Source organism: Aquarana catesbeiana, linkage group LG07 (genome assembly GCF_042186555.1).
Source record: "Aquarana catesbeiana isolate 2022-GZ linkage group LG07, ASM4218655v1, whole genome shotgun sequence".
NCBI classification, from domain to species: domain Eukaryota; kingdom Metazoa; phylum Chordata; class Amphibia; order Anura; family Ranidae; genus Aquarana; species Aquarana catesbeiana.
The window spans coordinates 83,778,758-83,802,508 of NC_133330.1; the positions used below are offsets into that span (position 1 = coordinate 83,778,758).

General features: G+C 41.1%; 1 protein-coding gene across 1 annotated transcript in view; it reads right to left on the bottom strand.

The window, feature by feature from the left end:
* ACAD9 (acyl-CoA dehydrogenase family member 9) overlaps positions 1-23,751 on the bottom strand; it is a 189,061-nt gene that overhangs the window by 26,499 nt on the left and 138,811 nt on the right. The window contains exons 10-14 of the mRNA XM_073592394.1: positions 18,068-18,138; positions 16,587-16,706; positions 15,327-15,455; positions 11,018-11,097; positions 3,317-3,443 (exon numbers count right to left, since the gene is read on the bottom strand). Of these exons, the coding sequence (XP_073448495.1) occupies positions 3,317-3,443; positions 11,018-11,097; positions 15,327-15,455; positions 16,587-16,706; positions 18,068-18,138 (527 nt within the window). The remainder of the gene's footprint in view (positions 1-3,316; positions 3,444-11,017; positions 11,098-15,326; positions 15,456-16,586; positions 16,707-18,067; positions 18,139-23,751) is intronic.

Here is a 23,751-nt window from a genome sequence, read left to right on the forward strand (position 1 = left end):
ATCATTCAGATATCCCCACACAAAGTCAAGGACGTCGTATGATGGCCGGCGGGCAGGAAGTGGTTAAAACACATTTTTTTTAACACAAAGTTGTCCAGTTATACAATATTTCGAACACATAACATGTACATACCAAAAATGACACCCCGAAATAGATTGACCTACTCCCCCTGAGTACGGCGATACCCCATGTGTGAGACTTCCACAGCCTGGCCACATACAGAGGCCGAGTACAGCTGAATATGGCCGAGCATGGCTGCGCATGGCAGGGTATGGCTGCGCATGGCAGGGTATCGCCGAGTATGGCTGGGTATTGCGGGGTGTTGCAGAGTATTGCGGGGTGTTGCAGAGTATTGCGGGGTGTTGCAGAGTATTGCGGGGTGTTGCGGAGTAGTACAGAGTATTGGAGAGTATTGCGGGGTGTTGTGGAGTAGTGCAGAGTATTGCGGGGTATTGCAGGGTATTGAAGAGTATTGCGGGGTGTTGTGGAGTATTGCGGGGTGTTGCGGAGTATTGTGGGGTGTTGCGGAGTATTGTGGGGTATTGCGGAGTATTGTGGGGTATTGCAGAGTATTGTGGGGTATTGCAGAGTATTGTGGGGTATTGCAGAGTATTGTGGGGTATTGCAGAGTATTGTGGGGTGTTGTGGAGTATTGTGGGGTATTGCGGGGTATTGTGGGGTGTTGCGGAGTATTGTGGGGTATTGCGGGGTATTGTGGGGTGTTGCGGAGTATTGTGGGGTATTGCTGTTTATTGTGGGGTATTGCGGGGTATTGTGGAGTGTTGCAGAGTAGTGCGGGGTATTGTGGAGTGTTGCAGAGTAGTGCGGGGTATTGTGGAGTGTTGCAGAGTAGTGCGGAGTAGTGCGGGGTATTGTGGGGTGTTGCAGAGTAGTGCGGGGTATTGCGGGGTATTGTGGGGTGTTGCAGAGTAGTGCGGGGTATTGTAGAGTAGTGCAGAGTATTGTGGGGTATTATAGTATGGAGGGATGGCTGAGCATGGAGGGATGGATGGCTGGATGTGACTGTATTTGTCACAGAGCAGCGTTGTGGGTACTACAGATGCAGCCCACAACGCTGCTACCATCCGATCCCTCCCCCGCTCCTCCCCTTCTGTACCGATCGGTACACAGAGGGGAGGGAGGAACCGGTGTCATGACATGACGCCGGTTTGTTTACATGTGATCGCTCCATCATTTGACGGAGCGATCACATGGTAAACGGCCGCGATTAGCGGCCGTTCACCGTGATGCGCCGGGTCCTCTGGACCCGGCGGTCACGGAAGTTCTCGGGTGCGCGCCCCAGGGGGCGCGCGAGAGCAGTATTCTGGGAGGACGTCCATGGACGTCCTCCCAGGATAAGCCGACCGCGCTGTGGCCGTCTTTCGGCTATGGCCCGGTCGGTATGTGGTTAAATTAATTTTCCTAAAAATTGTATAAACAATACTCAATGATGACAAGGTGAAAGAAGTTGGTTTGAAATCTTTGCAAATTTATTAAAAAAAAAAAAAAATCACATTTACATAAGTATTCACAGCCTTCCTCATGCCATTCAAAATTGAGCTCAGGTGCATCCGGTTTCCACTGATCATTCAACTCAATTGGAGTCCACCTGTGGTGAATTCAGTTGATTGGACATGATTTGGAAAGGCACACACCTGTCTATATAAGGCCCCACAGTTAAAAGTGCATATTAGAGCACCAACCAATCCATGAAGTCCAAGCAATTGTCTGTAGACCTCCGAGACAGGAGTATGTCGAGGCACAGATCTGGGTAAGGGTACAGAAAATTATCAAGAACCAGATGGTCACTCTGACAGAGCTCCAGTGTTTCTCTGCGTAGAGAGGAGAACCTTCCAGAAGAACAACCATCTTTGCAGCCCTCCACCAATCAGACCTGTATGGTAGAGTGGGCAGACAGAAGCCAGTCTGCTATTGTCACATGACAGCCTGCCTGGAGTTTGCCAAATGGCACCTGAAGGAGTCTCAGACCATGAGAAACAAAATTCTCTGGTCTGATGAAACAAAGATTGAACTCTTTGGCCTAAATGGCAAGCACATGTCTGGAGGAAACCAGGCACCACTTATCACCTGGCCAATGCCATCCCTACAGTGAATCATGGTGGTAGCATCATGCTGTGGGGATGTTTTTCAGTGGCAGGAACTGGGAGGCTAGTCAGGTTCGAGGGAAAAATAATTGCAGCAATGTACAGATATCTTTGATGAAAACCTGCTTCAGAGCATTTTGGATCTAAGACTGGGGTGAAGGTTCATCTTCCAACAGGGCAACGAACCTAAGCACACAGCCAAGATAAGAAAGGAGTGGCTATGGGAGAACTCTGTAAATGTCCTTGAGTAGCCCAGCCAGAGTCCAGACTTGAACCCGATGGAACATCTCTGGAGAGATCTGAAAATGGCTGTGCACTGACGCTCCTTATCAAACCTGATGGAGCTTGAGAGGTCCTGGAAAAAAAAATGGGAGAAAATGCCCAAAAATAGATGTGCCAAAGCTTGTAGCATCATACTCAAAAAGACTTGATGCTGCAATTGGTGCTAAAGGTGCTTCAACAAAGTATTGAGTAAAGGCTGTGAATACTTATGTACGTGGGATTTTTTTTATTTTTTATAAATTTGCACAGATTTCAAACAAACTAGTTTCACGTTGTCATTATGGGGTATTGTTTGTAGAATTTTGAGGAAAATATTCCTTTTCCAAATAATCCAGTAATCCATTTTGGAATAAGGCTGCAACATAACAAAATGTGGAAAAAGTGAAGCGCTGTGAATACTTTCTGGATGCACTATACTTTACAGTCCTTCACAGAAATGTGTACGCTGGGAAAATTGTTCTGGACTGTGGTGTGATGTAAAATCTGGTCATCTACCTGGTTGTATTTTAGCACCAAAAAGAGTTTCCATTTTTACAGTAGCACTCAGAGATACAGATATACATTACTTGTCCATATATTGGGCTCAGGCTTCACCCATAACAGTGGGCATACCCCCAGGAGTGTTCTTCGTAGTCTGGGTTCCATAGGGATGGCCCGTGGCCCTGGACCTGTATAGCATCTTGCACACATAGCACAAAGTGCTGAAGTGAGTGCCCATTCCAGAATCCACTGCCCAAAGCAACATTACAGGCAGTCCCTACTGTGTGGAGTCTGGGTATGGTTCCCAAGCTTTTACCGAGGTTGCATTGATCCTTATGCACTGCTTCTATTACTGCATTAGTAGACAGCGAATAGTTGTTTGAAAAATCCTGCTGGTCAATCAGAACGAATTGGAAATAATTTAGTGATAGGCAAAGTGCACACTTACCTCAAGACTTGGATGCACAACTCCATCTTTTCCTGTTAATCCTAAATCTATATTCCTTTTGAAGCTATCCCGTAACTTCTTGGTCAACATTTCCATAGCAATGCCAACACCACCTTTCTTCAGTTCCCTACATAAATGTAAGGAGAAATTAATTACATGTTAGAAATGTTCAGGACAACAAATAAAATATATAAACCAAAATGCCAAGGAGATTTTGGCCACCATTTCTAAGAGCTAACAAAACTCTACAGGAAATATGACAGAGTTTATTAACAGTTGTCTTTAGGAAACACATCAAACAAAATACATTGGCTGCCACTGCTGCCTTCCTCCCAAACATTCTAGTTGCCCGTGTCATGTCGATTTTCTGGCTTCAATGACTACATGTTTGTTCCAAGTCAGCAATTAAAAAAGAGGAATTTTGACTTACCTGCAAATTCCATATTTTGGAGCACAGTACAGGACACAGGCAAAGTATTCATGGATCCTAGATTATAGGCATGTACCTTTAGGTGATGAAACACTGGCAAAGCTTTCAAGGATATGCCCACTGATCGTCTCACCTATAACCATACCTCAAGCAATGCAGAGTAACCAAGGAATGGTTGGCTTGTGGCCAAGGGAGGGTGGACTGTGTCCTGTAATGTGCTCCAAGATATGCAAATTACAAGTAGGTCAAAATTTCAATCTTAATTGTACAGTACAGGACACGGCAAATTTTTCATAGACCCTGGGATGTCTCCAAAAAATAAATGAGAGTGGGCAACAAGGCAAACAGAACTGTGCCAACAGACCAAACAGCAACAAGAGTCAACAGACCTAATTTCAGAGTGCTGCTGCAAGAACTTTATGCCTGAAAGCTGCATCCACAGAAGATTGGACAGCCACCTGTTAGAACTTTGAAAAAGTATGAACATAGGACCAGGTGGTGGGCCTTACACAGCTGGGCTACAGAGGCCTGGTGCTGAAATGCCCAGGAAACGCCCACCAATCTGGTAGAAAGGGCACATAAAAGTGCAGGAGGGGATGTGGCCTTCAGACTGTAAGCTCTAGCAATTAGATTTCCTATCGAGCGATGTTGGACTTGAAAGCAGGATGCCCTTTGCATGGTCCTGAAAACAGTACAAAAAGAGAATCCATCTGTCTGATCGAAGCTGAAGCTTTTAGGTTGACTCTAATGGCTCTAACTAAATCTAGCAATTAAGAAAGATTTTCTTTGGACGCTTTGGAGTAGGGCATAAGGATGGTAGGACTATGTTCTCATTGAGGTGGAAGACTGATACCACCTTGGAAAAAAAGGATGGTCTTGGGTGTAAGACAACCTTTGTTTCTTTGTGAAGTATGACGAACAGCTCCTTACAGGATAGGTCATCTGGGGTGATATCCCTGATGGGTTCAAAGGGTGCTTTTTGCAAGGCAGAGAGAACTAAGCTGAGATCCAAAGGAAGCACAGGGTGCTTCAAAGGTCGGTTAATGTGAAATACACTTTGAAGAAAAGGGAGAACAAAGACAAAGGTCTTTGAAAGCGAATCAACAAGGCCAAGACCTGTCCTTTCAAAATGCTTAAAGTGTTACTAAACCCAGGACCCTGCATTTACTATATCTGGTCTCCCACAGTACACAGAACATGGAAATGCAATAGTTTTAGTAAACATAAACTGCTAAATACTTCTTTTTAAATCAGCAGTTAGAGCAGTCTTGTGACTTGTATCAGTGTCTGGTTAAAGCTTGTAGGAGGAGTTTTCATTTTCCTCTGATTGTCCTATAAGGCTGCAGGACTCCTGACCCTCTGTCTGGACAGTGCTAATTGGCCCTGTGCACTCTCCCAAGAAAAAGAAAAAAAAAAAACGTTCTTGCAATACACACCAAACTGAGCATGTGCAGCTTGTCCCCTTAAGCTCGGTTCTATCAGGAGGTGGATTGGAGTCAGTGGAATAAGAGGAAGATCAGAGAGATTGGATCACACATTCTTTATACACAATGCAGAGGATTAACCCCTTAGGTTTCACAGTGAGTATAACAAGCCTGCTTTACTGCACATACAGACTGATTTAACTGTTGTGCATTTAGTAACACTTTAAGGCCAAGTTCTGATCAAGACCTGACTGTAGGAAGGCCAGAATGCAAAAATAATCTCTGGGATTGAAGTGCCTGTATTCACACCAGGCAAAAATGGGTTTCCAGGTACAATAGCAGATCTTCCTGTATGTGTCTTTTCAAGAGCCATGCCATTAAAGTCAGGGATTGAGAAGCGGGATGGAATAGAGGACCATGAGATAGCATGGTCTACCCCAATCTGTCCGCTTATCTCCTACTTTATTAGCTTTTAGACAATCCCTGAAAACCCTTCTCTTCAGAGAAGCCTACCCTACCCACATCTAACAACTGTATTCTCATTTTTTCCATCAGCTCATCCCCTACAGTTATTACCTTTTTGTTTCCACTTGACCCTCCCTTCTAGATTGTAAGCTCTAACGAGCAGGGCCCTCTGATCCCTCCTGTATTGATCTGTATTGTAATGTACTGTCTGCCCTCATCTTGTAAAGCGCTGCGCAAACTGTTGGCGCTATATAAATCCTGTACAATAATAATAATAATAGCAGATCTGCCCTTTGATGAAGAGGCCAGGTGTTGTTTGCATAGGACATAGAAACAAGGTTAAGCGACTCAGCTATGCATGAAAACATAGGAACTGGGGTGAAATAAAATGGCAGCAGGTGCTCTAGAATGATGAATCAAAATATGAAATGGCTGTAGCAGGAGGCAGTTTGTTTGCAGAAGGGCTGGAGAGTGGTACAGTAAGGAGCATCTGCGGGCAACAGTGAAGCATGATGGAGGTTCCTTGCAAGTTTGGGGCTGCATCTTTGCAAATAGAGTTGGAGATTTGGTCCTCAATGCTGGGAAATACAGGCAGATACTGATTCATTATGCCATACCATCAGGGATCAAGAGACTGTACCCAAATTTATTCTGCAGCAGGACAAGGACCACAAACATTACAGCCAAATATTTGGCTGTAGCAGGACAAATGTCATTAAGAACCATCTTCAGTGTAAACAACAACAAGGAGTCCTGGAAGTGATGGTTTGGCTGCCACCAGTGCCTAAAGCAACATTACAGGCCGTCCCTACAGAGTGGGGTTTGGGTATGGTTCCCAGGGTTTACAAAGATTGCATGGATCCAGATGCACTGCTTCCATTTAGAGGATTGGCGGGCAGTGAAGAATTGATTGTAGAATATATAATAATAAAAAAGAAAAATAGGGGGTTAAGCTAAGAGTGATTTCTTCATGAAGGAGAAGAGGTCCATCATGTTAGAACACTAGAAAAACCTGAGGACTAACAGGGGTGGGGTAGGGTTATAGAGGAGGCACCCAGTGGAGGGGCGTGTCCTTGAAAGCTTTACTTGTGTCCAACCAACTGAAAGAAGGAGCCTGTACTGTACAATTAAGTTATGTTTTACTAAATCAGATTTTTTTTTTTTTTTTTAGGTAAGGGACTCAAAGTACTGAACCCATAATATAACAATAAAAGTATGGAATCTAGACTTTTCAGAAGGCAATTGCCAATTGCAACCTATTTTCCTGTAAAAGAGAACATATAGAGGGGTTATTTACTAAAGGAAAATCCATTTTGCACTATAAGTGCAAACTGCACTTGAAATTACACTGAAAGTACACTTGGAAGTGCAGTCGCTGTAGATCCGAGGGGGACATGCAAGGAAAATAAAAAACAGCATTTTAGCTTGCACATGATTGGATAATAAAATCAACAGAGCTTCCCCTCATTTCAGATCTACCCCTCAGATTTACAGCGACTGCACTTCCAAGTGTACTTTCAGTGTAATTTCAAGTTCACTTTGCAATTGTAGTTTGCACTTTTTTTTAGTTAAAGTTGTGAGAAGTGTCCTAGCTAGGGAGAATCAACCTCTCCATTTGTCCTGGTAACCAATGTCACACAGACAAAAAAAAATTAGAGAAAAATCCAACATGAGTTGTCGCCGCAACAGAAAGAGAAAATTTTCCAATAGGGACACTTTTACAGTTTTCCCCTGATGTGTTTTCAGTTGAACCCAATGAAATCCACATTGCACGTCGATGTACTTTTACATGAGTTTAAACTGCCCCCCCAAATAAAGAGGACCCGTCACAGCCCATCAGAGTACCTGTCGCCAGCCCCAGAGTTCCTGTCACCAGCCCCAGAGGAGTTCAAAAGACTCACTATGCCTCCTATAAAATTCCTTGGTTGTTTTCTTTCCAAAATGTGGTCATTTTGTGGGTATTTCCACTAGCCTGGTGCCCAAGGGCCTTCAAAAATGTAATAGGTAGGCAGGAAATTTAGATGTGTAATTTATGCCCCTAGAAGCTTTAAAGCAGGTGTAGACAACCTTTGAGAGGTGAAGATGTACCTGAACAACATGAAAGATCAAAGATCACCAGGATTTTGCGTCTTTTTTTTTTTTTAAGAAATTAACTAGCAAGGCGTAACAAAATAGTAATACAAAGTTAGATGTAATAAAACAAATGTCAATGTAAAAATATAAGCTTAGCCTACCTTAAAAGTGGACAGTGTTAGTCAATAGGGCAATGGACAGAGGACGGTGTCGGTCAGTAGGGCAGTGGACGGTGTCAGTCAGTAAAAAGGCAGAGGACGGTGTCAGTAGTTTATTGTTTGTTTTACTTCACAATTTTTAGGTGCCCCCTTGGGGGGCTTTGGTGAAATATCAGACCCCTGTTGTCTCACTTTTGAGATAGAGAAAGGGACCGAGGAAAGATTCCCCAGTCCCTTTCTCTGCAGCCTCTACTGCACTGGACAGTGAATGAATGGGAAGTGCTCTGTGCTTCAATTATGCCATATTTACCGTCTCCTTTTCTGTTCTCCAATCTAAAACAATGCCCCACAGCAGCCGGCGAAAGAAGAGAGGGGGGAAGCCAGCAGCGCTAAGGGGGGGCGCGGTCGCAAGAAGAAAGAGGATCCTGAAGAGAAGGGGCAGCATTTTGTGGAACCGATCAGCTGTATTTTTTTCCCTCTAGCAGATGAATGCCGGCAGGAGGGAGAGGAGGAGAAGCGGACATTCATTCAGATACAGCCAATCAGTTCCACTGAATGCTGCCTCTGCCACCTCTACTCTTCATGTTCCAGGGTTGGCAACCAAGCCGTCACCTGCCAGTCACCTTCAGGTTCCAGGGTTGGCAACAAAACCGTCACCTGCCTTTGACAGGCGGGTTGCCAACCCTCACCTTGAAGTGATTGTAAATCTTTTTATTTTCTTTTTTAACGACTTCAGCCCGGGAAGATTTGGCTGCTCGATGACCAGGCCATTTTTGCAAAACGGCACTACGTTGCTCTGACAATTGCGCGGTCAAAACAAAACAAAATTGACGTCCTTTTTTTCCCCCACAAATAGAGCTTTCTTTTGGTGGTATTTGATCATCTCTGCAGTTTTTTTTTGCGCTATAAACAAAAAAAGAGCGACTACTTTGAAAAAAAAAACATAATATTTCGTACTTGTTGCTATAATAAATATCCCAATTTTTTTTTTCAAAAAGCAAATTTTTTCCTCAGTTTAGGCCAATATGTATTCTCCTACATATTTTTGGTAATAAAAAAATCGCAATAAGTGTATATTGATTGCACAAACCAAACGTTATAGCATCTACAAAATAGGGGAAAGATTTATGGCATTTTTATTATTATTTTTTTTTTTTACTAGTAATGGCGGTGATCAGCAATTTGTATCAGGGCTGAGACATTATGGCGGACAGATTGGACACTTTTGACACATTTTTGGGACCATTGGTATTTATACAGCGATCAGTGCTATAAAAATGCACTGATTACTGTGTAAATGTCACTGGCAGGGAAGGGGTTAACACTAGGGGGCGATCAAGGGGTTAATTGCATTTCCTAGGGAGAGGAGACACTAACTGTGGGGGGAGGGGACTGACTGGGTGAGGAGAGCGAACTTCGTATGAACAACAGATCGCTCTCCTCACCCCTGACAGCACGAAGATCTGTGGGGTTACATTGACAGATCTCCGCTCTGTCTCTGTGTGGAACAATCCCAGGTGCCCGGTGGCACACGCCCCTAGTGGTCAAAAGGCAGACTGACGTACAGCTACGTCAGCTCGCCCAGGGGAGCCAACCTGCCGCAGTACAACTGTGGCGGCTGGTTGGGAAGGGGTTAAATAACAAACACGTCCTACTTACTAATTGTTTTGCACAGAGCGGCCCCAAACCTTCTCTTATGGGCCCGCCCCCCCCCCCCCCCGCCAAGCGCTGTCCACTCCTCCTCCTTTCTGCCTGTCCACATAGAAAACTGCTTGCTGTGGGGGGCAGACGTGCAGGCTCGATCGACAGTTTTGTGTAAAAATTATTTATTCTCATCATTCTCCAAAGAATTTTGGCAAAAAATTACTACTTCAAAAAACTCGCCATGCCTCTTACTAAATACCTCAGACTGTCTTCTTTCCAAAATGGGGTAAATTTGGGGGTATTTGTACTGACCTTACATTTTAGGGCCTAGTCAGATAAGACTAGTCAGAAAGAGACCCTGCACTAGACCACTCATTTCAAAAACATCTCCCTATAACATTATATGTACATTTAACATACTGTATTAATATATGTTTTCTTGTAAAAGCCTTCCTTATGTAAACATCTAAATGCCCCGAGACTGCTGCTCGGCTCCACTCTCTTGGATGTGATATCAGTAACCCCAGCAGACTCATTCTATATTATTCCTCTTTGTTCCTTTCCCAGCAGCTTTATAAAAGGTTACGTTTGGTGGTGAAGGGAGGAGTGGAGGTCCTGTACAGCACAAAGAGTACTTAGACAATCCCAGAAGAGGTGAGGGCTACGGCATGCAAGAAGTGGGCGACTGTGCTAGGTAACCGACCAAATTGTCTAGCACTTTTAAGGGCACATTGCAAGTCAATAAATTATAATTTATGAAAAGGTAAAACAATTCACGTAAACATTTAAATGAGAAGTTCACCTTTAAAAAAATAATAAATGCACTTTTTTTGGCAGGTAAAAAAAAAAAAAAAAAGGTGCATTTATAACTTTTTTATTGGGAGCCTGTAAGGCACTGGACCCCATGATCAGCAGATAGCGGGTGCAATGTCTGGCTCTTACTGACTAAGTACACAGTCTGCCTATAAAAATGTGGGCAGGCAGTTACTGAAGTCCCAAAAGCTCAATGGACTACACGAGCACTCAACAGTGCCCTTGCAATACATTTAGAACTATTTGTAGGCATGTTAATGAATGACATGGCCATGTAGGCGGACTACCATGCTGTTTTCAAGTTGTGACAGTGGGTGCGGGGAGAAATTCCCCTGCCTACTGTTTCAAGTAGGTGGATCGGGGGGAGAGGACAAGGATGCTCAACATGTTACACCCTAAATACGATTGCAACATGTTAAGAAAGGTGAACTTATCCTTTATAATAGCTTATTTTTCTGTGCTTTTGCCTGCCCAAGCTGATCGCTTATTACTTTATACCCCTGAAAAATACGTTTCAACAATGTTTTCAGGACGTATCTCCTACATTCAACTCCTCTTCTCCTGCCACTGTTCTCGCTGCCATTCTTACTGGCAAAACTGTAGTCAGACTCTTCTATGGCTGCCAGCACAGGGTTTTTAAATCCTTGCTGCAAATGCAGCGTGTATAACAGTAATAAATAAGTTAAGTACTTACTTTATTTTACTGGTCAATATTTTTCCTGCATGTTGCATCCCTGTAAGAGCAATGTACATCCGCAGAATTTCATTTGTCCCCTACAAAAAAAAAAAGGGAAAAAAAAAACCAAAAACTTAAATTTCCAATAAATATACCCATCATAAAAACAAAACATACTACATCCCACATTCTACAAAGGTTGCAAATATAATTAGTAAGCTATATGGCAAAGATTGTCAGCGGAGAGTTTAATGCATTCACTTGCCTTTTGTCGGATTGCTTTTAACACAATTAAACTTGAATAGCCTGAACACTAATGGGGTAGGTTGTTTCAGCAGATCTAGCAGGAAAATGATCCAAGATCAGGACAACTGAACAGAAATATGAAAATTGTCACATTCTCGGCTTCAGACAACTTACAGATCAGAGAAGTACTGCAAAACTGACTAAGCAGCACAACCTTGAATACGGTGTATGAATAGTACATAATGCCAAATAAGGGGAGACTGGCAGAAGCGATTTATTACGCCTGAGGCGTTACACACGCTGGATGCTGGGATGCGTGGCTGGCATATCTGAAATTTGATCTAAATAGGGGTTCCCTCTTCCTTTGCCTCAGTATATTGCTCTGGTCTGCACGCATCCCGGAGGGACGGGGGTAGGTGAGATACCATGCCCCAGTTAATGGGACCACTACCAAGTAATTTTATTCAGTGCTAACTATGATGTTCCAATGACAACAACTGTACCAGCAACAATGCCCAATGCTACTCTAATTTTGGAGTTTTAAAGTAACTCAACGAAACATATTATAAATGAATTAATCTTTTCTGCTACATCCCTGAAGGACAAAAACACTGTTTTTTCCGAAACGCGTTGGGTGTGAAAAAGAGCCCTCATATAATTTACTGTTCGGTAACAATACTAAACTTACTGATCCTGTAATATGCTCCGTTGAATGTATGATACACTATGTTTTTAATCTATGTTATGTCGAAATAAAAAAATCTTTTTACTCCTCATACTTTGCTACACACTTATTATCTAAATAAAGTTTTTAGCAAGTGCCGTTACAGTCCATTTAGGGGAATTTCCTTTTTCTATAGACAAGATTAGCAGGGGACTCTCTCTGTCAGATGCAGATCGCAAGTATGAGCCAGTAGAAAGCAGTGGCTCTGAAATGGAAACTGAGGGAGACAGAATCCTAACAAAGAGGCTCAGGAGCCTTCAAAAATGTGAAAGGTAGCCAGGAAAGGAAATGTGTAATTTACAGTGCCTTGCAAAAGTATTCATCCCCTTGGCTTTTTACCTGTTACATTACAGCTTTTAGTTCAATGTTTTTTTTTTATCTGAATTATATGTGATGGATCAGAACACAATAGTCTAAGTTGGTGAAGTAAAATTAGAAAATATATACATAAAACAATTTTTCAGAAATATAAAAATGATAATTGACATGTGTGTATGTATTCACCCCCTTTGTTATGAAGCCCAAAAAGCTCTGGTGCAACCAATTACCTTCAGAAGTCACATAATTAGTGAAATGATGTCCATCTGTGTGCAATCTAAGTGTCACATGAACTGTCATTACATATACACACCTTTTTGAAAGGCACCAGAGGCTGCAACACCTAAGCAAGAGGCACCACTAACCAAACACTGCCATGAAGACCAAGGAAATCTCCAAACAAGTAAGGGACAACACTGTTGAGAAGTACAAGTCAGGGTTAGGTTATAAAAAAAATCAAAATCTTTGATCATCCCTAGGAGCACCATCAAATCTATCATAACCAAATGGAAAGAACATGGCACAACAGGAAACCGGCCAAAAGACGGCCGCACACCAAAACTTAGGGACCGGGCAAGGAGGGCATTAAGCAGAGAGGCAGCACAGAGACCTAAGGTAACCCTGGAGGAGCTGCAGAGTTCCACAGCAGAGACTGGAGTATTTGTACATAGAACAATTAGCCGAACGCTCCATAGAGTTGGGCTTTATGGCAGAGTGGCCAGAAGAAAGCCATTACTTTCAGCAAAAAAACAAAATGGCACATTTTGAGTTTGCGAAAAGGCATGTGGGAGACTCGCAAAATGTATGGAGGAAGGTGCTCTGGTCTGATGAGACTAAAATTTAACTTTTTGGCCATCAAAGAAAACACTATGTCTGGCGCAAACCCAACCCAACACATCACATCACCCAAAGAACCTCATGCCCACAGTGAAACATGGTGGTGGCATCATCATGCTGTGGGGAAGTTTCTCAGCAGTCGGGACTGGGAAACTGGTCAGAGGGAAAGATGGATGGTGCTAAATACAGGGATAAAAACCTGTACCACTCTGTGTGTGATTTGGGGCTAGGACGGAAGTTCACCTTCCAGCAGGACAATGACCCACAAACACACTTCTAAAGCAACACTTGAGTGGTTTAAGGGGAAAAATGTAAATGTGTTGGAATGGTCTAGTCAAAGCCCAGACCTTAATGCAATAGAAAATCTCTGGTCAGACTTAAAGATTGCTGTTCACAAGCGCAAACCATCCAACTTGGAGTTGGAGTAGTTTTGCAAGGAGGAATGGGCAAAAATTCCAGTGGTAAGATGTGGCAAGCATATAGAGACATATCCAAAGCAACTTGGAGCTGTGATAGCCACAAAAGTTGGCTCTACAAAGTATTCACTTTAGGGGGGGGGGGGGTGAATAGTTATGCACATTGACTTTTTCTGTTATTTTGTCCTAATTGTTGTTTGCTTCACAATAAAAAAAATCTTCAAAGTTGTGGGCATGTTCTGTAAATTAAATGATGCAAATCCTCAAACAATCCATGTTAATTCCAGGTTGTGAGGCAACAAAACACGAAATAAATGCCAGGGGGGGTGAATACTTTTGCAAGGCACTGTATGCCTTTAGAACGCGTGACGGTACTAATTGGGCCTCTGTATGTGGCCAAGCTGTGGAAAAGTCTCACACATGTGGCATCGCCATACTCAGGACGAGTAGCAGAATGTATTTTGGGTTGTAATTTTTGCTATGTACATGCTATGTTTTAGAAATATCTTATAAATTTGACAGTTTTTATTTTCTTTCTAAATTTTCCAAAAACTTGTGGAAAAAAATGACACATTCAAAAGACTCATTATGCCTCATAGAATATACATTGGGGCGTTTGCTTACCAAAATGGGGTCATTTTGTGGGTAATTCCACTGTCCTGATGCTCCAGGGCCTTCAAAAATGTGATCGGTAGTCAGGAAACTAAATGTGTAATTTATGCTCCTAGAACAACTGACAGTGCTAACTGCATGTTGGGCCTCTGTATGTGGCCAGGCTGTGGAAAAGTCTCACATATGTGGTATCACCATACTCAGGAGGAGTAGCAGAATGTTTTTTGGGGACGAATTGCAAGTGTACCTATCCCATGTGTGAGAAATAACTTGTTAATATGACAATTTTGTGGAGAAAAAAAAATCCTGATTTTCCAAAATAATTATGGATGAAAAATTGCAACTTCAAAAAAACTCACTATGCCTCTTACTAAATACCTTGGACTGTCATCTTTACAAAAAGGGGTCATTTAGGGTTTTTTTGTACTGTCCTGACATTTTAGGGCCTCAAGAAATGAGATAGGCCATCAGTACATCAGACGTGATCATTTTTTAATGATTTGCACCATAGCTTGTAGATTCTAACTTTCACACAAATCAATTATCATAAACTTATCAGGATTTTTTTTTACAACGACATGTAGCAGAATACATTCTGGGCTAAATTTTTGACTAAATTTGATTTCTTTTAAAACAAAGTAGAAAATAGTTTTTATTTTCAAAATGTTTGCTTTTTTTGCTTATTTCACAAAAAATAAAAAACCCAGTGGTGAATAAATACCACCAAATAAAAACTCTATTTGTGTGAACAAAATGATAAAAATTTCATTTGGGTACAGTGTAGCACGACTGAGTAATTGTTATTCAAAGTGCGAGAGAGCGGAAAGCTGAAAATTGGTCTGGGGAGGAAGGGGGTGAAAGTGCCCAGTATTGAGGTGGTTAAAGAACAAATGTAGGTCTATTTTTTTTTTTCTTTAAAGGTATGTAGGCACCTAGTGGGGGCTATCTAGTTAGAGATAGAGTTTTTTTTATTTATTTTTTTAAATAATCTTTTAATACACCTGAGCTTGCGCTTAAGGTCAACATTTCTAAATGTGATGTTAATTTATGGTTACAAATTTAAACCTAAAACAAAGCCATTTTATTTTTTCCTAATACACAAGACTAGAATTACAGTTTCCGATAAATATACCTGTTCAACAGCTGGGGTTTATGGAAAACAGAGCTCACTTACCTCAAAGATGAGAAGAATACGGCTGTCTCGAAGGTAACGCTCATACGGATAGTCCTTCATATAACCCAGTCCTCCAAGAATCTGCAAGGCTTCGCTGACACACTCCCACGCCCCTTCAGAGCTGAACACCTGATACAACAAAGTCCATGACCATATTAAAGCATAACTGTAGCACTGGAGAAAAAAAATATCCTTTATCTTTTACAGCATTTTTGAAAGGATGTTGTTACGCCCCACCTTCAATACAAAGCAATGCACCTCCAACCACATACTAGCCAAGATGCACTCTGCATTAGTAAGCACCATTTATTGTGCATGTAGCAAACTAAAAGTGATTTGAAAGTTTTAAAAAATACTGACGTTGACAGTATTGTTTGGCGGTGCAGAATGACATCAAACCTGAAGGTTCTATGCACTTCCCTTTTTGTACTGCCACTGTAACTGTGGCAGGACAGGCCAAAAAAGTGGACTTATTTTGCTAAAACTCTCATAGAGGTCCATGCAAGCATAATCAGATACCATTTAAAGTAACTCACTAAAATAATTCTTCCTGCAAAAAAAGACATGGAATGCTCCCTTCTCCTACTTTCCATAAGCCAGTCTCTGCAGAAGTGAAGGGGAACTGCCGTCCCAAGATCCTGCAAAACCTGACACTTTTGGGAGTGTTCATTTCCTGATACCCTGACACTCACTATTGTTCCTCCCACTGGCTCATATCCTACTGACACAATAGAAACATGATGGCTGATGTATCTAAATAAAAATTACAGGGTACAAATTTCCACTCATTAATGCGCGTACAATACCATACAACAATGGGATGTCCAAGTACAAAAGGAGCCTTAAAGCTCCACAAAAGCTATTCCCCCAGAAGCTGTATGTAAAAGGCTACTTCAGTTACTGTAGTCACCCATTTGCCTTTTCTTGTGTGATTACTGTTGGACCATCCTTGTTATGGACAGCCTCACTGATAAATAGGTATATAAAGGGGTAGGGTACTGAAACTAAAGTCACTATTTCCATAATAAAGCTATCCATGCAATTTAATTCATGAACTACAACTGCCTGGATTCCTGAATTTCATGTTGCCAATCAGATGTACATGCAACTATTCCAAATGATCAGAAATTTTCTATTTGCTGATTTACTTATCATTATAAGTAGGGTCAGAAACTGATACACATGGTGTACTCAGTAAAACGAAGCAGAATTCAAACCATTTGATGAATTTGTAAAATAAAATAAAATGTATTACTTTACCTTAACCATAGCAGCTTCAACAGAACAATCTGGAAACCCTGGCCTGTCCATCATGCCAGCAGTAAGGTAAGCCATGCTTTCCATGACATAGGCTTTCTGAGCCATGAGAGCAAATTTATCCTAGGGAATGATAACAGCTTTTTAGTTATTTTATACCTATAAATTAGCTGCATATAACTGCAGAAGTTTTTAGTCCCTCTCCTTTGCCCGAATGCCAGTCATTTTGATTGGGCAAAGCTCTGACACTTCTTTGTAGAGTTAAAACTTGCCCGCTACTTCTCTTACTGGACCCCACACTATGGCGGACTGCCCCACTGGCCAACAGCAATGTGGGGGAGGCAAGAGGGAAGGGATGAACAAGCTCTGACACTAACAGGGAACTGCAAAGCTTTGCCGAATTTCTTTTTGTTAAAATGACAGGCACTTTAATTAAAGGCTAAGGTGAATTGCATTTTGCCTTCTTATATCTTTATATTTACCCTGTTCACCAGTGATTAGCTCTCAGCACTACTAGAATTCCCAGTTCAGCCCAAAAGCCCATCTCTATGATTAAACCCAATCTGGGTGAAACGTGTCAATGTGTGGCCACAGACTGAGACTTCCATTAAAAGATCCATAGAAAGTACAGCCCGGCAACTCGTCAGCTTCTCCATAGAAAATATTTATTTAAGCATTACAGCAATGACACCATCCAAAAATCTGACACATTTCAGCCTTCATCAAAAGCATAACAATATGACATCAAAAACAAGTATATATAAGGGAAGCAGCCCTTGTGAGGTATGAAGGGCAAAAATCACTTAAGTCTTCAGACTTCCATTAAGCCTGTATGGTGGAACAAACTTTGAAGTAGTGTGACATTATCAGTGTGTGGCATTCTTTACGCGTTTGCTGTGGAACTTTGAGTGAGGACAGGATTCTTAGGCCGGGACCTGCTTCAACGCTGAATGGAGAGGGAGAGTGAAGTTTGGAGCAGAGCTTGCTTTCAGGATTGCCAAATGCCAGGCCATTACAAGGCTAAATAATGTACATCTTGTTACTCCAAAGACAGTATACTTGTCTTAGGAGTGATATACCCAAGTGGTGCCCATTTAACATGGTAATATATTTCGCTGGAGTTGAGCTTCTGATGAATTCTTTGTGTGCCAATTTCTCTTGTTCTCACATAAACTGGCAAGCCATGCCTTGACAACATATTTCCATGTCATAACTGGCAGTGTTGTCAACTGAGCATCTGGGTATTTCATCAGCTGAGCTAGCTAGTCACTAAGCAATAAAGAGTTTAGAAGCGCAGGCAGAAGTAAAGGACTGTTCTGGAGAAACTACTGGCAAACAGATGTAGCTGGGTAGTCAAACTCCTAAAGCATAATCCCTATTATTCCTCTAGAATTGAAAATTGTATTGTAGATATTTGCAAAAAATATAACTGTTCCTAATGTTGTTGCCTGGTTGAGAACATTTCTATGGGTATTATTTCTCACCTGAATTAATTCAAAGTCACTCAATTTCTTATTGAACTGTTTCCTTGTGCAGGCATACTCTGCTGTCATCTCTGTTCACAAAGAAAAAGTTGAAGTCAGGGTAAACAAATGCATGATACTGTATGTATATTCTTCAACGAGATCCCTTTCATAATGCACAAAGTCCTATGCTCCTGAACCGCTCTATTTCTAATTAATCCTAAATAAAATCTTATGAAGGCTCTGGTATATTTTTTTCAAGTTTTATTCAGAAAACTGCTGAGAAGCACAATAGTAAAGTTTTTGAGCAAGTTGCAGAGCATGATGGATTACCTAAATATGACTTAGATATTATATGCATGGCTTTGCCATAAGCCAAATATGCAGCTTTCTTTGTGTGTATTGTAGCTTCCATTTATGTCTATGAAGAAATCACTATAGAGCACACAAGTACACAAGATTCATCATCTCCTTCTACCCATAGTGAATTTCCCATAGGATATACAAGTAACATAAAACATGTAATTGTACCTAAAAAAACATTCATGGTCAGGCCAACCTTGGCTAAAGGCACATGATGATCCTGCTATGCATTGTAACTACACTGGTTCAGTAAGCAGAACTCATTGTGAATGTAAAGTGTGTGTGTTCTGGGAGCATCTGAGGAGCAAGGTCAACGATTGCATGAGTGTGTATTTAGAAATATTGTGGCTTTCACTGCTGGCCTCCTATTGAATGTGTTAGCTGGCTGTCAGTCACTCTGATCTAATGGTTTTATTACTTCGATGATTTTTGACAAGTATGCTGATAAGGAGTTAAGCTTTCTCTCATGTTCCATGTTTCCTGATCATTCCAGGTCAGTGACTGAAAAAGGATTGAAGCCAGAAGATAAGCATCACTGCCAAGCAGCTAGCATTTTAGAAGTTGATCAGCAATGGCAGTCCCACAACTAGGCACTGGTTTCCTTTAAAGGGAGTTTACAAAGTGGTCTGGGGTCCTTACTGAAATTTCCTCTCATTCATAAACCATCTGTAAATATATTTTAAAAGTTACATGTGGACCTGACATACTGACATATATCAGTCTGTTGTCCTAATTTCCTAGTTGAAATATGCTGGTCCCACTTAAAACATCCTAATTGGATTCCTTGCTTCTGAAATCATAGTAACTTAATTAGTGAAATTACTCCCACGCTACCTCCTCTTTGCCATTTCAGATATTTACCTATCCACTCTAAATATTAAAGAGTAACTCCACTTTTGTTGAGAAAAAAAAAATCCCCACTGGGTAATCTATGCAGGAATTTTTACAAACTTTGTTGCAGATAGTTACCTTTCGTTATTCTGAAGAAACAGCTCTTTGTGCCCATGTGTAGAGTGAATCTGTATGGGAGTGGTTTTATAATTATCAATCACCTGTAGGGCTCAATTGTGGCAGGGTCCCTTTAAATGTGATTTCCCTTTGGGAGTATCTTATTAAAAATTACATTTTTGTTGTAGGGGATGCTCAAAATCTGACTTGCATCTTAGTGCAGACTTCTGGGAGAATCAGTAAGCCAATCACTCAAGTAGGAAATTACTTTTTCAGGGGGCGTTCTGTAGACCATCTGTGTACAGAACGCCTTCAGGTAGCCATATTGCATTTTACAGAAAATTAGAGCACTTCAAAAAGAAAGATCACATTTAATAACATTCAATTGCAATATGACTTGAATTGCAATTGTATATGCTATATTATTTTTTATTTGCAAATTTTTTTCTCATATATGTTGAGTTACCCTTTAAGTTGCTGCAGACAATTACATGTGTTTCCACATAAACATAAATAATGAAGTGTCATCCTACTTACATTAAAATGCATACAAAAAACATAAATACCATCAAAAGCAAGATATTTTATGTGCAAATATCACAACTAAAATGTTCACAGTAACTACTAAATGCTAATCAAGTGTTCATGTCATTATCTGATGTCATTATCTGACGATGTTCAATGGGATGAAACATGTTAGGCTGGCGGGGACACAAGCACACTGAAAGCTACTATCATACGGGCTTCACTATGATTGCTTTATCATTTCCCTGGTGATGTCATCTTTATGAATGGGAGAACATGTTTATACACCTGGTGTTGAATCTTGGCAGCCTGATGGGTTGTTGTAGGTCTTTCCTACTGGATATCAAGTTATTTTCATAAGAGGGTGGAGCTGGAGCCCATGTTGAGTTCTATGTTCATGCCTGCATTATACTTACTTCTGGTAAGGAGACTGGTGTGGTGTGCTTTGTAGTTCACACTGAAGTTGGTGAAGGGATTTCACCTTTCCTCCTCCAAAGACTGTTGCTATAGTTTCATTTCAGCGCCACATGTGAACTTTTTATTTTATGTGATAGACCAACACAAAGTGGCACATAATTGTGAAGTGGAAGGAAAACGCCACGATAAATGGTTTTCAATTTTTTTTCCAAATAAATATTTGAAACGTGTGGCGTGCATTTGTATTCAGCCCCCCCGGAGTCAATACTTTGTAGAACCACCTTTTACTGCAATTACAGCTGCAAGTCTTTTTGGTGATGTCTCTACCAGCTTTGCACATCTAGGAGAGTGACATTTTTTCCCATTCTTCTTTGCAAAATAGCTCAAGCAGATTGGATGGAGAGTGTCTGTAAACAGCATTTTTCAAGTCTTGCCACAGATTCTCAATTGGATTTAGGTCTGGACTTTGACGGGGCCATTCTAACACATGAATATGCTTTGCTCTAAACCATTCCATTGTAGCTCTGGCTGTGTGTCTAGGGTTGTTGTCCTGCTGGAAGGTGAACCTCCATCCCGTCTCAAGTCTTTTGCAGACTAACAGGTTTTCTTGTTTTTGAAAACCATTTATCATTTTCCTTCCACTTCACAATTATGTGCCACTTTGCGTTGGTCTATCACATAAAATCCCAATAAAATACATTTAAGTTTTTGGTTGTAACATGACAAAATGTGGATAATTTCAAGGACTGTATCTCTTTGGAAGGCATCCTTGTCAGAGGAAAATATTAGTGATATTTTAACTGTATGCAAATGTGGCCACATGGACCTGTACTGAGGGAGATCTCTCTTATTTAGGCATATTTTTTGAGCACTGGGTTTTTTTTACATCTAAAACCTATCCATAATCACAGTGTCTAGTCCATAGATTACAATATGTACTACAATATTTGCATGGGAATGGTTCTCCACCTCTGACTATATTAAGTGATTATTCATCTTACCAGTGAACTAGTCTCTTAGTTTTCCATCAGGCTCTGCCCACTCAAAATACTCTACAGCCTTTGATACTAGTTCCCCAATAGGGTTGCCTCCCCTGTGACTCATGTAATTTCTTAAATATGGCCATTACCTTATTTGGGCAATGACATCACCAGTATCCCTGACCCCTTTATTTACATTTAGCTTTGACCAAAGAAATCTCCCAGGCAACAGCTGATTGGGGCTGGGGATAAAGCCCCTAGTGGGAAGCTGTCACATTCATGACAGCTTCCCAGCATAGACATTCCCCACTCTGAACACTGGCAAACATGACCAGCTCAGAGCTGGTCTAAATTACAGCTAGTTTCCCAGTATGCGAGCCGGTGGCAATTTAGGAATCTGTCACAACCAGGTTCTTAAAATGGTGGTGGTTAGAACTACCTGAATTTGGCACACATGCTTGCTTAACATGCACAACTGCTTCAGATTTTACATTCTCCAGTTTTAGTAAATCAACCCCTATACAAAGGTTATAGAAATTAACCACCCTCCTTTAAAATAATCACATTTTGCAGCCTGAAATGAAGACACGGTTTTTATTTTATCTAGTTGTATTTACTTAATGCAATTATAACATCCAAGTGAACAATATACCACCAACATATCAGAATTTTTTTAATCAAAAACAGAATCAATGATTTGGAAAAAAGATCAACCCTTGTGTCAGTATTTTGTTGTACTCCTTCACTCTATATATACACACAGCGCTGACCTTTTGATGTCAATACTTAACAAGCAAACATAGGTATTTCTTATCATATATCAGTGCTTAGTCAAAGAAACTGTGATAAAGTGTCCAATCAGTCCTCAAGAAAGCCTTCCATAAAGCGTTCCAGTGCTATACATACAATGAAAAGTGTTGTAATAGTTCTTGACCAATTTTCAACATTTGAACAATTGACTGTGCAAATAATTTTCAACCTGTGTTTCAATCCGCCAGTGATGTGCTCTAGTGCAGTGCTCCACCATCTTTGCCACACAGCAAAAAACTCAGACTTTCCATGACCACCCACTACAGGTAAGTCATGTAAAAGCATGTCATTATTCCTAATGGTTCTGGCCTTCCTCCTCTGTGTTGTTCAGCCAGCAATCAACTCCCCAGTAAGGCTCATTAAACGTGACATAAAAAAGCAAATGCCTATTTGGATACATTTAATACATTTATTGACGTTGAAAAATTTATAAGCAAACTCAATATTTAAAAACATTTCCCAATTAAAAACCAGCCCACAAGGGAGGTAGGTGAAGAAGCCCAGTACACACATAGTGGATTAAAGATTGCATCCACGTTCATTCCAAAATTACTCAGTAACCTATGTCTTGATGTAGTTAAACCATGGTCGAGTCTGAAATAAAAAACATTAAAATCACATACAACAAAACATACACAATGTTCGATAAATATTTCAAAGAAGGAGAGATCTCCATAGTTACATAAGTGAGGTTGAAAAAAGATACAAGTCCAACCTATATGTGTGATTATATGTCAGTATTACATTGCATATCCCTGTATGTTGCGGTCGTTCAGGTGCTTATCTAATAGTTTTTTGAAATTATCGATGCTGCCCCCTGAAACCACCGCCTGTGGAAGGGAATTCCACATCCTTGCCGCTCTTACAGTAAATAACCCTCTATGCAGTTCAAGGTTAAACCTCTTTTCTTCTAATTTTAGTGAGTGGCCATGTGTCTTATTAAACTCCCTTCCGAGAAAAAGTTTTGTTCCTATTGTGGGGTCACCAGTATGGTATTTGTAAATTGAAATCATATCCCCTCTCAAGCGTCTCTTCGCCAGAGAGAATAAGTTCAGTGCTCGCAACCTTTCTTCATAACCAATATCCTCCAGACACTATTAGCTTTGTTGCCCTTCTTTGTACTCACTCCATTTCCAGTACATCCTTCCTGAGGACTGGTGCCCAGAACTCGACAGCATACTCCGGGTGAGGCCGGACCAAAGTCTTGTAGAGCGGGAGAATAATCGCTTTAACCCTGAAATTAATCCCCTTTTTAATGCATGCCAATATTCTGTTTGATTTGTTAGCAGGAGCTTGGCATTGCATGCCATTGCTGAGCCTATCATCTACTAGGAGCCCCAAGTCCTTTTCCATCCTAGATTCCCCCAGAGGTTCACCCCCTAGTGAGTAGATTGCATTCATATTTTTGCCACCCAAATGCAATTTTTTACATTTTTCTACATTAAACCTAATTTCCCATGTAGTTGCCCACCCCAATAATTTGGTCAGATCTTCTTGCAAGGTTTCCACATCCTGTGGAGAAGTTATTGCCCTGCTTAGCTTAGTGTCGTCTGCAAATACAGAGATTGAGCTGCTTACCCCATCCTCCAGGTCGTTTATGAACAAATTAAAAACAGGATTGGTCCCAGCACAGAACCCTGGGGGACCCCATTTCCCACCCCT